The 15,308-nt window shown below is 53.7% G+C and overlaps 1 protein-coding gene across 1 annotated transcript in view; it reads left to right on the plus strand.

The window, feature by feature from the left end:
• Positions 1-396: 396 nt before the first annotated feature.
• TRABD2B (TraB domain containing 2B) overlaps positions 397-15,308 on the plus strand; it is a 203,819-nt gene continuing 188,907 nt past the window's right edge. Inside the window, exons 1-2 of the mRNA XM_059689667.1 lie at positions 397-1,119; positions 3,110-3,670. Coding sequence (XP_059545650.1) covers positions 1,018-1,119; positions 3,110-3,670 — 663 coding nt within the window. The 5' untranslated portion in view covers positions 397-1,017. The remainder of the gene's footprint in view (positions 1,120-3,109; positions 3,671-15,308) is intronic.

The raw sequence follows: 15,308 nt of genomic DNA on the forward strand, positions 1-15,308 counted from the left end.
CGGGGCCTCGGCCCGGGCGCCCTCTGGCGGCCGCGTGCGGAAGCTACCGCCCGGCGGGGAGCAGGCGAGGGAAAGGGGGAGGGATAGGGGAGGAGGAGGCGCGGGCAGGGGAGGAGAGGAAAAAGTTGCGCTGGGAAGTTTGGAAAGTTGGGAAGTGGCTGCTGCGGGCTTCGCCTCCCTCCGCGCGTGTGTGAGGGAGCGAGCGAGGGAGCAAGAGAAGAGCGAGCGAGCGCCTGCCATGCCCATCAGACCCCGCCTCGCCGCGCCGGGGCGCGGAGCACGCCCGGACTCCCTGCGGCCCGGCCCGGCCCGGCCCGGCGCGGCCCCCCGCCCCCCGCGTCCCGCGCCGGGTCCTCCCCTCCCCCCGCCCCGGCGGCCCCAGCCCCCCGCCCGGCCCGGCTCCGCGCCGCTCTCCCGCCCTCCTCTCTCCCTCCCTCCCGGCCGCGGAGCAGCATGGCGGAGCCCGGGCAGCGGCCGCGCGGCCGTCCGCCGCCCCTCTGAGCCCGGCTCGGGGGCAGCTGGGCGCACAGATCAGACCCCCGCCCCCGCCGCGCTCGCCGCCGCACTTGTCCCACTGCGCGCCCCTGGAGCGCGGCGCACCCCTGGGACCTTGCGCGCCCCAGGTCCCCAGCATAATCCCGGATCCCGCACGCCGGGACCCCAGTACCGCCCCGGGAGTCCCGCACGCTCTGGACCGCGACGCAGCTCGGGACTTCCGCGCGCCCTGGACCCCGCGCGCTCTCAGAACCCCAGGCTCGGCCGACCCGGCTGTGTGCCCTGGTGAGGGGCCCGGGCCCCGCCCCCGCCCCGGCGGGTACCCTTCTTCCAACTGACGGAGCCCCGCCCCCGAGGGACCCCCAGGTTCGGCGGGGACATCCAGCCACACCCCAGAGGGCTCCCAGCATCCCGCAACGAGCCCCGCGCTCCTGAGGAACCTTGGTGCCCAGCTGGGGGCTCCCCGCCCCGCAGAGGGGGCGCCGCCCAGGAGGGTCCCCGCGCCCCGCGGGTCCTGGCAGGATGCACGCCGCCCTGGCGGGGCCGCTGCTCGCCGCCCTCCTGGCCACCGCCCGCGCCCGCCCGCAACCCCTGGACGGAGGACAGTGTCGGCCGCCCGGATCGGTGAGCGAGCGCCTGCCCGGCCACTCTCCGGGCCTCCGGGGCACTGCAGCCCGTGGGGACGATGGTTTGGGGTCCTGCCTTCTGCACCCACCTCCGCCCACCCGCTCCACCTCCGCCCGCCAGGTGCTGCCTCGGGCGCCCTTCCCGAGCTTCTGCCGCCCGGCTCCAGCTCCGCCGGAGCCTGGATGGGCGCTCCTCCAGCTCACACTGACGCTCTTGGGCTCTCCTCAACTTTTAGTCCTTCTCGGATGGTTCCTCTGTGCCCCTTTCTTACCTCTATCCTGCCTTTACCCTCCAGTTTTCTCCCTGCCTACTGTGACTCTCTGTTTCTACCATTCCTTTGCGCCCTTCTCTCTCATTCACACGCTGCCCCCTCCCCGCCCCCAGCCTCCCTGGATCCCCTGCGCTCCACTCTGACCTAAGACACACTTTTTCCCTAGTGCAGTTTTCCACGTTTCTCTCCCTTTCCAACCCAGACCCCAGCACCCACTCTTCCAAATGCCCTACTTGAGAGGACAGGAAAAGCAGTGCCAGGAAATAGATGCTGTCCTAATATTTCCTTGGGGTTGAGTAATTATTGGTTCTCCTAATTTTCCTTCCAAACCAAGGAATCTCATGATTTCCCACAGTATACCCCCTCAAAGTGTAAATTAATACGTTGAAAATAACCCTGAATTGGAGGCCAGGGGAGCAGGAGATGATCTTGTAGGGTCTTCACTGGCTTCCTTGTTAGAAAGGTAGTTGACCTTGGACAAGGTGCACCTCCATCGGCCTGACTCCTGCTGCAACCCGGAGCTCGGTGACCTGCAGGGCGCTCAGAGCCAGCCTGTATCTCCGGTATATTACAGTTGCTGGTTGTTAGTAAAGTAAGGTGCCATTTCCTCCACCCGCCCTGAAACATACTTTTCATTGTGCTAAAATCAGGTAGAGAAATGCTGAGTTGACCTAAAGTTTGCAGGTGCCACGTGGACAGACAGTCCAGGGATTTCTCTGGTTGGAAAATGACTTGGCCTGTGAGAAATGACAATTGCTTTCTCATGCCCCTTAACCCCTGACCCTAAACTGGATCTGGAGAAATGACCCTTGTCTCCATGCCCCTCAGTGCTCACCCCTACACACACTCTAGTCGGAGCTTAGGTCATAGATGACAGAGAATAGGGTTGGAGACCAGGTGCACCTATTTAGGAGAGCAGCGGGCAAGCACCCGGACTGTGTACATTTCTTGGTACCGATTCTATGACATCCTCCTCCCCCAGGCCAGGGCCTGAGACTTCACGTAGCCTGCAGCTTTTAAAGCACTTTCTCATCTGTGGTTTCAGCTGGTGGAGCAGAGTAGCTGACACCCAGATCTGCCCTCCAAAAAGAAAACTGTATCCACCCTGATGAATGGGAAGTCGCTGTTTAAATAGGTGTGCTATTTTTAATAGGTGTTCTGCTTTCAAAGTGCTCTTGGCAAGTATCTTCTAATGGTTGGATTTCAGTTATATGACTTCCTCCCTTCTTACCAGAGCAGTACTCTTACTCCCCCTCTCCCCACCCTCCCCATCAAACACACCACTGGTGAAGGTTTGGCTTGGCCCAAGCCTGAATATTCTCAGGTGGTGTGGCAGACCTGGGCACAAACAGTGAAAGCTAATCAGAATGAGAGCTTCCTTCATTGCCCCTTCCTCTGTGCCTGGCACTGCTCTTAGCGCTTATTTAGATATATTGCGTGTTTTTATTCTCCCATTGACCCCTGAGGTAGCTTATCTCCCCCCTCCACCCCATTTACAAATGGGGAAACTGAGTCTGTGGAAGTGAAGCAGTGTGCTCAGACAAAGCAAAGGATTTGTCTGTGGGCATTTCAGCTTCCAAAGCCCTTGCTCTTTCCCAGGGCCCCGTGTAGAGGTATCTGCCTGCCATCCCCACCTCCTCCTGCCCCCTCTGTGTTAACCTGGGTTCACTCTGCTGCCACCAGCCTCACTGCCTTCCTTCCCCTCTCCTCCTGCAGCAAAGGGACCTCAACTCCTTTCTGTGGACTATTCGGCGTGACCCCCCGGCCTACCTGTTTGGCACCATCCACGTCCCCTACACCCGCGTCTGGGACTTCATCCCGGACAACTCCAAGGCAGCCTTCCAGGCCAGTGCCCGTGTCTACTTCGAGCTGGACCTGACGGACCCCTACACCATCACAGCGCTGGCCAGCTGCCAGCTGCTGCCCCACGGGGAGAACCTGCAGGACGTGCTGCCCCGCGAGCTCTACTGGCGCCTGAAGCGCCACCTGGACTACGTGAAGCTGATGATGCCCTCGTGGATGACGCCGGCGCAGAGGGGCAAGGGGCTGTACGCCGACTACCTGTTCAATGCCATCGCGGGCAACTGGGAGCGCAAGAGGCCCGTGTGGGTGATGCTGATGGTGAACTCGCTCACGGAGACCGACGTGCGTTCCCGGGGCGTGCCCGTGCTGGACCTCTACCTGGCCCAGCAGGCCGAGAAGATGAGGAAGAGCACAGGGGCCGTGGAGCGGGTGGAGGAGCAGTGCCATCCACTCAATGGGCTCAACTTCTCCCAGGTAAGCACGCGGCCCCTGGCCCCTGAGCCAGGCAGCCCCTTTGCCCCTTGGTCTTCTTCTCTGGCAGCCAGGGCCTGCCATTCCCCCAGAGAGAGAGGGTCTTTTGGACTGTGGAGCGGCTCTTCAGCTGCTTTTGGGGTGGTCTGTGGGAAAACTGGTATGTGCTGGATTTGGGGGGTAAGAGTTCGGGTGTTGGCTTCCCTCTCGGCGGTGTTACCTGTCGGGGATATACACTCCCCACCTGCCGTGCTTGCCTGAGCAGAAAGAATTTCCCTGGGAGCATCAGAGTGATGAAAAACAAAAAGAGGGGGCGGAAAGTTTGCCTTCGAGGCCCGGATCTCAGGATCAAGAGGCTGTCCTGAGGCTGCTGTGTGGGCACATCCAGGCAGCAGCGAGTCAACAGGGGACTTGAGAGGGAGTCCTGGTGCTTGGGCCTGGGGGCAGGGCAGGTGTGGTGAGTGGACCTGGGGTCTATGGCTTGCTGTTGATGGGAAGCACTGTCGTTTCCCGGACCTTTGCAAAGCTCCAGGCGACCCTCGGACTGCCTCCCTCGGCTGGGAGAAAGCCAGCCAGGATAGTTTTGGGGTTAATAATTTCAGAGAAATGTGTTCACTTAAAGGTTGACAGTTCTGATTTCTGAACCTAGGAGTGGAGGCAGGGAGAAGGGGCGAGCCTAGGAGGTTTAAAGTCTCGGGCTGCCAGAGACCTGATCCAGCAAAATGTCATTAAAAGCCCTGTTTCCATGGGCAGAGGTCACTCGCCGCTCACTGGCCCCAAACTCAACTCGGAGGCCCTGGGAACAATGGGTTCACATCTGTGCCTTGAGAACAGGCTGTCTCTCTGGGGTGGGGGCTCGCATCAGGGCCGGTGGCTTCTGCACAGAGGCCCCCAGATGGGGCTTGGGCCGATGCCCCAGTGAGGAGTGAGGCGTGGGCCCGGGAGCCGTGCTCCTCTGTGACGGACACGGCCCCATAAATTGGCCAGGCCAGCAACGACCACTGGGACCAGAGCTGCTTGCTGCTCCTGAGATGTTGCAAGCTCTTCACCAGGGAAACAGCAGCAGAAACTGATCCCCCTTCAGAGATCTCTGGCCTTTGTTTTTCCAGGGGAAATGCAATATTGTCCCCAGGGAGGTAAGAAGCCAGATTGATTTGCCGGCCAAATGAAAGGCGGGTTTGTCGGTCCTCCTGCTGGCTCTCCCATAATTGTGGAGTCCTTACCCAGAGGGCCCTGGTGGCAGGAATATTGGGGCAGTTAGTCACGCCCCGCAGGGTTCTGACTACGCCTGACTCCTTCTCCACGGGGGAAAATCCTGTGCATTCTCTGGCCCCGCGCTGATTCCTCTGAACATACCGGCTTTCTCCCTCTGAAGTGACTTTCCCCTGCCAGCCTCGGGAGCTGATATTATCTGTGTCGGGCTCCCCAGCGCTCACCGCCCATCTCATTTTGGAGGAGGCAGGCTTGTGGGAGGCCCCTCTGTTCGGAGGCCTCATGTCTGGCCTCGATATCTTTTTTAGGCTGGGGAGGTGGGGGATCCACCATCATCTCAACACCCTCTTTGTACCAACCACAGAGGAATCCACGAGAGCTGAAGGGAGCACACCAACCCCCTGGTTAAACAGCCCCTGGCTTTAATCTGTCTCCCTTAAAACAACAACACTATCTTTCTTCGGGGTCTGGAAACACTGCTGTTGGTAGGTTGCAAACATTTGCTGGAAAGCGTGTGAGGTTATGTTTTAGGAAAAGTTCCTGAGAGCCATTCATCGGCCAGTGAGGAGCCCGCTGACAGTCTCCAAAGCCCATGTTTGAAGATCAAACGGACTCAAATCTCTGGTTTCACAAACGTGCCCACCCCATCTCCAGCCTGGGCCCGCTCTTAGCGCTGTTCTTGGGTCCAGCTCGTCCAGAGGGCTGCAGGAAGCAAGTCCCAAACAAAAGGAAACAGGTCTCCTCTTGGTTCCCTAATCTCCACACCCTTCACCACCTGCCAGAGTGTCCGGCCCCGCCAATTTGTCCTGTTATCATTTTGGAGTGAGGTGATGAAATCTCTCCTTCATCCCCATGAGCGGCTGTGGGCTAACTGGGAAGGGAGGGATTCCAGAGCTTGGGTGGATGGGGTTGTTAGGGATCCCCCACCCCAACGTCAGAAATGCAACAGCCTTCTCAGTAAAATTGTATGCGCGTGTGCACAGTTTGATATGAACATCTGTGATGCATTATTGTACCAAAATATCTGTTAAGTGCATCAGATTTTTATTTTTTCTTTCCTTTCAGCATTACTGTTATTGCAAAATATTTTTTGGGTAGGGGGAGCAATGAGAGAGGAAGGCGGGAAATAGAAGCCTTAAAAGAGAGTACCTTTTTATTAAGACCTGGGATTTTAGTTTTGAGTATTTTTCAAATTTTTATATTTTCTTCTGGGTCGAAATACCACATTTTTTTCTGCCTAAGTCGAGAAAGGAAGCTTACGTTTTGGAACTCCCTGGGTTGGGGAACCACTGAAAAAGTTCCTTCCACCTTTGCACAGCTTGGAAGATTGGGCTCATTGGTCCTAGTCTGTGATTTTAATATAAACGGAGTGTGCGAGCCCCAACATCACCTTGAGTTTGCTGTGTGACCTTGGGCAAGTCAGTTCCCCTCTCTGGGCCTTGTTTTTCCCTTCTGTGAAATGAGACACCAGGATTAGGTCATCATCCAAGTCCCTTCTAGCCCTGACATTCCATGGGACGGTTGTAATCAATTCCACGTGCCTGGCACTCTGCAGGAAGCTCCGTATGCTTTTCCATTTTGTTGGATTCTCACAGCCCTGGGGTTTTCTAAGGTGGGCAGTCAAGAAAGGTTGGGTGACTTGCCCAAGGCCACATGGCTAATAAGGAACAGAACCAGTCTGCCTGGCTCTGAATGAAGGATGCACTCTTCCTGCCACCCATGTAACTAGGTATTTTGTATCCTCTTGTAATCCTTCCTTCAGTCCTTTCTTCCGTTTCTTTCTCCCTTTTAGGACTTGAGGGCTTAAAAGTTTACTGCTTAGAAAATGTATACCTATGGAGAAATGATTTCTTTTGGCCACGGGGCCGAGGCAGGGATGGTGAAGGCAGCTCCTGTAAAGATTTCCCTGATGTGTCACAGACAGCTCAGCCTCGTGGGCTGAAAGGAGATTTGCCTCTAGATTTCAGTCCCAGCTCTGGCCTGAAAGCCAGTGATTTGTGTATAACTGGTTTTCCTGTCTGTCCAATGGGGCAGTTAGTGACCAGTCTTTCTCAGTAGAGCTGGTTTGGGGAGGACGTGAGAAGACTCTACATGTGGGAGGTTACTGAGAGGGTAAAATGACTACCTAGATAGAGGGAAAGAGTCTGGGGCGACTCCGGGACTGAGAAAGAAAGAGGAGGGAAGCCTCATCCCTGCCCTGTTAGCACCTTCTCCTAGCAGCCGTGTCCACTTCCCGTCCTTTGTTGAACAGAGTAAAGCTGGAGTAATAAGGAGTGGTGGCGGCCCCTGCCCTCAGGGGCCCGTGAGTACCTGAGCCTTTAGTCCAGATCTTGTGACAGTCTTGGGACCTGCAGATTTCAATAAGTTCCGTTAGCTGCCTCCAGGGACTGGCGCCGGCTGCCACTCACTTGCTGGTCTGATTAGGAGACCTCCTTCTCCCTCTAGGGGGCCTCAGTCCCCCCCACCAGTGGGTGAGGAGCTGCATGAGAGGCCCTCGAAGTCATGTGGTTCTCTGAGGCATAATGAGAAAAATGAGGACCCTGCCATTCTGTACTTTGTTTGTTTTAACAAACATGCAATGTCACCCATCCAGGGTGTGCAAAGCCTAAACACTTGGGCCTGGCTGCTAAGGTTATCCAAGATGTATGTAAAATCCCATAGCCCCTTCACTGGGGAGTTAGAAACCGTAAAATCATCATTTATTGAGCTCTGTCTCTGAACAGGGCACTACCTTACACCTTGTAAGTACATCATCTCTAAACCTCACAGAGATGTGACAAGACGTATCATCATCTCTCTTTCTCAGACAATAAATTGAAGCTTAAAAAGGTTAAGTCATTTGGCTATGATTACACAACCAGGCCAGGCGGGCTCAGGGTCCAAACTTGGGCGTGTCTGATGCCAGAGTCCGTGTTTCTTAGGCATGTGAGAGCTGACATGATTTTTGTTTTTAATAGTTAGAAGGCATTATCTGGGTGTGTGTTTGAGTGGCGAGAGATGATCATATCTTGCTAAAAAATATTTAAAAAATAGAGATAATTAAAAAGTGCTCACTCTGATTTTCTACTGGCTTACAAGTCGGATCTATAGGTGATTCTAAAATCAGAGTTCTCAAAGACACCCCCAGCTTTCCAAGGGACCACCCCTAAGCAGGCACAGTTAAATAAGGGAGAGTCTCTTGGTTTCTAGTCAGAGCTCCTCTATCTGCACCCTGCAGGGCCAACACTATTATTAGGTGCTCTATTAGTATTCAGAGAATGAATGAATGGTCAGAAACCATGATATGACTATCTCTGCTTCCCCTCCTTCCACCATGCAGCACTGTTGAATGGATGGATGGATGGATGGATGGATGGATGGATGAATGAATGAAGAGACTGCATATGTGAGGAGCCCCCTCCTTGAACTTTATTTTAATAGCTCCATGCCTTCCTATAAGGACACAAAATATGAAAATCACCAAGTGGGTTGTTCAGATACAAAGCAGGCTCCAGCCCTGACCCCATTCCTACCTTCCCTGTGAGTCTGGGCTAGTCCTTTTCCCTTTCTGGGCCTAGATTGTCTTCTCTGTCCCACGAGAGTGTGGGCTGTATGATTTCCAGGGCTGGCCCAGCTCTGATTTCTGCGGTGCTCATCTTTGGCCCCATATCTTGGAGACCCTGAGCCACCCTGAGATGTTGAGCCTGTGTTCTCCATAGCTGGGAGGGACGGACAGTCTCTGGCGGGCTGCTGCTGATACCTGCTTGTCCGGAAGCTTGCTGGTTCTGGTGGGTGATCCTGCTGTCTCCCGCTGCAGTTTGCAGAGCGGAGAGAGCCCAGCCTGTCGCAACACAGTCTGCTGGACACCTGCCCAGCCCTGGAGCCTTTTCCTCCATTAGGACTCCTCTCCCTCACTTTCTCACTCATTCAACCGGAGTGCCTTAGTATTAGACCAGGGCAAGGCTGGGGGCAGAGACCTGGGAACAGCCTGCTTTTTCCTGCAGAGAGTTCACTGACTAGCTAGGAAGAGTGGGTGTCATTAGTCCTTGTATGAGGACTGTCTTCTTCAAGCCTCCATGGCAGTTACAACAGCACTGACCAATGGGCCCTCTAGTCCACAGCCAAAGTCCCTACTGGTGGCTCCCCATCAAATCTATGTGCCCTCCCGAGTAAGGGATCAGACACCTCCGCAAGGCAGCAGGGCACCCCTCAGACCATGCAGAGTCCTCTTCTCCCCAGAAGTCATCTGCAGAGTGAGAGTCCCTCAGTGTAGGATCAAAACACAGGCTGACCCAGTGTGCACCGTGGGACTCTAGCTCCTGAGCTGGGAAGCTGGCTTCCTCTGGCCCATCTCTACCCTGTGCTCTGTAGCCTGCCAACCCCATTGTGTCTCCCACACAGAGCCCTGTGCTCAGGAGCTGCTCAGCAAATGCCCGGCACATGGCGTGGAAGTCCCTAACAGGAAGGGGGACCTGTTAGCATCAACCCCCAAGCATGTGTATTAGATCCTTTCTGTGCCCAGAGAGCTGTTTGCAGAGCGCCGCTGCTGGCTTGGCAGGCTGTGTCCGCTCTCTCTGAACTGGTTAACTCAGACTTTAACATTTAATATATTAACACAACAGAGGAGTGGCGGGTGGGAACAAACTCAGGAGCAGATGCGCAGGATGGCTTAGGTGCCTCTGTGAAGGAGGGAAACTAAGAATGGTAAAATCTTAGAATGTTAGGTTAGAGGCACTTTGGGACTCGAAGAATCTTCACATTATGAAATCCGGGCCTCTCAGCTTTGAAGAATTTTCAGCTCATAGACGTCTAAAATTTTAGAGTTGGAAGGGACCAGTTCTCAAGAATTCCAAGAAGCCCGGTCCCCAAACCCATTGATCTCCTTCCCGTAACACACTTGCCAGCCAATGGCAGGCCCGAGACGGAAAGCCTGAGCGGTGAAACATTTTGTGACGGAGATAAAAATGGGCGCGTGCCTTTGTTAATAGTTCCCATTTGGACATCTCTGAAAGCCAGGAAGAGGTCGCCTGGTAATGCAGCTTTCCGAGGGAGGAAACTGAAGAATGCGACGTGCGCCGCGGCCTGCCAGCCAAGCTGCCGACGTTCTTTCCCCCTCAAGTTTGCTTCTAAATATTATCCACTTCACTCCCTTTTATCTCCCATCGCTGGCTCTCTGTCCGCCCACTTAATCCACAGGCAGCCGGTGGCCCAGCGTTCAGCTCTGCGTGGCGGCTGCCAAGCTGTCTCGCCGAGCAGCTCCTCCAGGATCCGCAGGCTTTTACATCTGTGCCCTGCAGCCGCTGGAACACAGCACTGTTGCCCCAAGCTTGGAAGCACTGTTGCTTGTGTGGGCCCCTCCCTCTCTAGGAATTTCCTCCTTTTCTCTTCTGCTTTTGAATCCTATGAGATTTTCAAGGCTCAGCTCAAAGCTGTACCTCCTCCAGGAAGTCCTCCCAAATGCTCCTAAGTCCAATCTGCTTGAGAAGACTTGGTTCAAAGCGTTGCTTGATGCCCAGCCACATCTATTCTTCCCCTCTGGGAATTTTTTTTATGACATTTTATGACATTCTTTCAGCACTTACATATTTTAGTTTATAGTATAGTGATTACTGAGGCAGTCTTTTCTTTCCTAATAGACCCAGATTCAAAACCTAGTTTAAAATATGCTTACAATTGACTACAAAATTAGATTGAAGGTGTTCCAGGTCTGAAGTTGGGGCTTTGTGGTGCATTCTGTGGTTGGGGTGTTGGCAGCTTTGGTTGTTAAAACAGACGGCACCTTGGCCTCCATATGCACAGAAAGGCCTTTAGACTTCCCACCTGAGCCGTGTAGAGAGTTCTGTACTGATGTTGGCCCATTTGGTCAGGGCTCTGTAGCATCCAGAGGTCCCTGTTGGAGCGCTCTCTCTCCAGCCTGAACACTTTGTTGTTTCCTCTTCCTCATCTCTTACTTTCAAACAAAGGCCTCTTTTTTATCCTCTTTACTCCCCAGAGCACACATGAGCCTCGCCAGGCTCACCCCACCCTCCCACTTTGTTTGCATTTTAAAATGTTTAACTTGACCCATTACTTGCTACTTGGGTTTTGGGCTGTAGCGATGTGACCTGTCCTGGTTCTCCCTCCCTCCCTGCCTCTCACACACAAACCTTGGTCATGCCTCCATTTGTTTGCTTATGCTGTTCCCTCTTTTTTTGTTCCTTCCCAGTTTTTATTGTCTGGCTAATTCTTACTCCTCTGCAGCAGCAAAGGTTCCTGAGGGCAGTCCACTTTAAATACTGGCCTCGCCGAACCGGTTTGGCTCAGTGGATAGAGCGTCGGCCTGCTGCAGACTGAGGGGTCCCGGGTTCAACTCCGGTCAGGGGCATGTACCTTGGTTGCGGGGACATCCCCGGTTGGGGGCATGCAGGAGGCAGCTGATCGATCTCTCTCATCGATGTTTCTGGCTCTCTATCCCTCTCCCTTCTTCTCTGTAAAAAATCAATAAAATATATTTTTAAAAAATATTTAAATACTGGCCTCTTGCCTAGCCGGTTTGGCTCAGTGGATAGAGAGAGCGTCAGCCCACGGACTGAAGGGTCTCGGGTTTGATTCCTCTGTTGCAGGCTCAATTCCGGGGCCTGGTAGAGGAGGTGGGGAGGAGCTGTGGGAAGCAACTAGTCGATGTGTCTCTCTCACATCGATGTTTCTCTCTGTGTGTCTCTCCCTCTCCCTTCCACTCTCTCTAAAAAATCAATGGAAAATATATCCTCGGGTGAGGATTAATAAAAGTCTGGACTCTTCAAACAAATGCCATTTATAGCACTTCATTCACAGTCACAAGATTGCACTTCCCCATGGGCTGATGTTACCTGCATTAGTCAGCAGTTTGAGTTTAGATGTAATGATGTGATTGCCTTTTAGCATGGTGGGGGTTTTTCCTTAATTTTTTATCAAGGTAAAATTGACATAACATATTAGTTTCAGATGTACAATGCAATGATTGTATATTTGTATATATTGCAAAGTTGCATTGTGGTTTGAAAGGATCAGTGAGTATCTTAGTTTGCATGACGGCCTAACAAAACACCATAGGACTGGCTTACACAATAGAAATTTACATTCTCACAATTCTGGAGGCTAGCAGTGTGCAATAGGGTACGAGCTTGGTTGGGTTCTGGTGAGAGCTCTGCGGCTTGCAGACAGCTGTCTTTTCACTGTGTGCTCACATGGCCGGGTTGGGAAGGGGGGAGAGAGACAGGTGTAGAGGTATGAGTTGAAATAGAGAGAGAGCAAACTCACTGGTTTCTGTTCTTATAAGGGCACTAATCCCATTACCAGGGCTCCACCTTCAGGATCTCCTTACACCTAATTACCTCACAGGCTCCATCTCCAAATAGCATCATATGGGAGGTTAGGGCTTCAACATATGAGTGGGTGGGGCACACACATTCAGTCCACACAAGCAGATGAGATGTACCTGGGTCACACTGAATGCCGAGTATCCTTGAAAAGAGCCTGAAGGTCCCCAGACAAGGTCCATACAAGTCAGAGCCCTGAAGCCATCTCTGGAGGACAGCCTGGGGCCTTGGGATTGTGCAGTCTCTGCAGTGGCACCTGATGCTGGAGTCTGAGCCCCCCTGAGTAGGCAAGGGGGCTTCCCTGGGGGCCCCTGCAGGCTTTCAGATCAGTACTGCCCACCATTCTCCTCCCCTGCAGACAGTGCCAATATTCCCTGCTGACACCCTGTCGCCTCTTTGCTTTGGGGTCTCCCTTTCCTTCCCATTGGGTCAGGAAGCGCCAGGGGAAACGTTACAATTTACTTCTCATTTGCTCTTACCTTCTGAGCCTGTGCTCTCTGCATAAGAACTCCTACCCCATGTCTCTCATTCAGAGGAATATCCTGGTCTGATTCTACCTTTGAACCAAGAACTGGTCAAGTAAGTTTACACAGCACGGTGCTGACTCAGCTGGGTGGGGGTGCTCCCACAGCCCAGCACCCCTTCAGTGCCCAGAATCATGGCACTCATTGGGAGTGTAAGCAACCTTGGGCTAGTCACCTGACCTTTCCCTGCTTCAGTTTCCTTGTTAGCCAATCTCATTGGATTGCTGTGAGGACTGATTAGTATACAACACTGTAGTGCAATGCCAAACACACAGGAGACTCCGTGAACGCTAGCTCACACTTATCCGTGTGTTTTTAAATTAGCATCATTTTACAAGTCAGGGAATGTGTTTCAGTTCCTACTGTGTGTCAGAAATTGGGCTGTGTGCAGGAGAAAGAACAGTGAACAAGCTGATGCTGTTCCCAGGTGCTCCCTTTCTGGGTGGGGTGGGAATGGGCAGAGGTGTTTTACATTGTGGCAGGATGAGGGTGGCCTGGGGGTAAAATAGTGTGTTGTGGGAGCACAGAAGACAGCACACTTCCCAGTCCTGGGGAGGTTTGGGAAAGCTTCCTGGAGGAAGCACAGGTGAAGCTGAGAACGGAAGGAGGAAAACTTAGCAGGCAAATGCTAAGGGTTCTAGGCCCAGAAGACTGGGGGAGTCTATACCAGAGCCAGGAGTGTTGTGGTGCAGACTCTCCGAAGTTCAGCTTGGCCGGTGTGCATGGGCTGTGGCAAGCTGAGGCTGAATGAAACCACCTGCCTGCTGTCTGCACGCCTCCGCCTCTGCCCGCGGGCGCCGTTCTGGGCAGAGCGCAGAGATGTGCCAGGCCCATCCCCCAGCTGGTCTGCTTTGCTCAGGCCACGTGGCCGCTCTTCTGCCTCCCTGGATTGAACTGGATTTCACCAGCACCAGTGATCCTTCCTGAAAGAGCAGCACACCTTCCTGCCCACACTTTGGCCAGGCTGGTAACTCCACTGGGACCTCGCAGACGGGCCTGCAAGCTGGCACCTGGGGAAGTGCCAAGCTCCCATCTCCACGACCAGCCCTGCCCCAGGAAGGTACAGTGCAAAGATAAAAGGCAAGGCCTTCCCCCGCCGCCCCCTTGTCTGTTTAAAGGGCTTACCTGTTTCCTTCCTATTAAGGTTATTTAAAGTTTTCCAGCCAGTTTTGTCTCCTGGGGACTTAATGCCCCTTCTAGGCAGTTGGCAAATTAAGCCTCAGGTCCCATTTGAAAGCCCTTTATAGAAAGGAAGATTCCGGTGGAAAAAGCCTTTTGGAAATCTCTCTGGCTCATCCTTTAGCCTTTGTTCACGAGGCTTCCCTTTCTTGAGCTGCTCAGCCCTAAGTTTGAGAAGAGACAAAAGCTTAATAGGCGACGATAATTCCACCCATCTGCATCTCGGTTTGCAATTTTCAGTCTCTCACATGCACTACTGTCCTGCCTCCCAACCCCCTTGGGGACACCTAGAAAGGACTACACCCCTTCCCCCCAGTGTTCAGACTCCCAGTGGTCCTGGTGGATTCCTCCTGCCAAGTGGCTATAGCATCTATTGGATTATGGGACATTTTTGAGCACCAGATGTCGGTGGGGGCTGAGATGTATCTTGAAGAGCAGATGGGCCATGGGGAGGGGGGTACATAAGACCTTTTGGGTCCTCAGTGGTGATACTTGGTCACTGTGCTTGCCCTTGACTGGGATGACTAGTGGCCCCAGGACTACATAATCCCCATGCCTGCTGGTGGTCTTGCAGGTGATTTCATATGATTCTGCTCCCGTCACTTTAGTTTTGTGGAGAGGGCAGTGAGAAAGGCAGGCGGGGTTCTGGATGGGGTTAAAGAGGATTGGGGCCCCTGGAGGTGGGAGGGGGAAAGGCCTCGCCTGGAGGGAAGGAGACTGTTCAGCCAACGCGCCAGGCTGGGGACGTGCAGAGGGCGTGCCTGGCCCTCCCTCTCTTGGGCCTATTCCGTCCTTTCCCACGAGAGCCATTGTGAGGGCCTGTTATGTGCTCGGGGTTCATCATAGGAAATTCCTGAAACACTCCTGAAAGGTAAGTATTGTTTCCCCCATTTTGACGAAATTGAGGCTGAGTACTTTGTGCAAAATGATGGAGCCAGGATTTCTACTTGGATCTTTTGATGCCTGAAGAGAGAGACGGGACTGGAGTTGGGATGCCAAGCTTTACCAGGTTGGCTGGACAACTGAGGGTCTGTTTCTACATCCGGAAAAGGGGGGCTCACAGTAGTCTTTCCCCCCTGGTGTGCTGTGAGGAGTGAATGAGGTAATGTATGTAAACCGCATAGCTGGGTGCCTGGCAGCTGGTGAAAGGTGATGAATGGTAATTGTGGTGGTTTAAGTTCAGGTTATTCTAATTATTGTTATTGGCCCATTTTCACGCTGTCTGTGCTTTGAGGTAAAGCCCATCCCATAGAGATCCTTTCGTGTCTCATATGCTGAGCCTCATCCTGAGCAGATTGGCTATCCTGATGGGAACCAGGGAGTCTGATAACTGGGAGTGTGGTCAGTTTTTTCCGACCATCTGCAGAGTGTAATGTTGGATCCTCCTCATTCAGCTTCCCTGTGATCTCC

Source organism: Myotis daubentonii, chromosome 3 (genome assembly GCF_963259705.1).
Source record: "Myotis daubentonii chromosome 3, mMyoDau2.1, whole genome shotgun sequence".
NCBI classification, from domain to species: Eukaryota; Metazoa; Chordata; class Mammalia; order Chiroptera; family Vespertilionidae; genus Myotis; species Myotis daubentonii.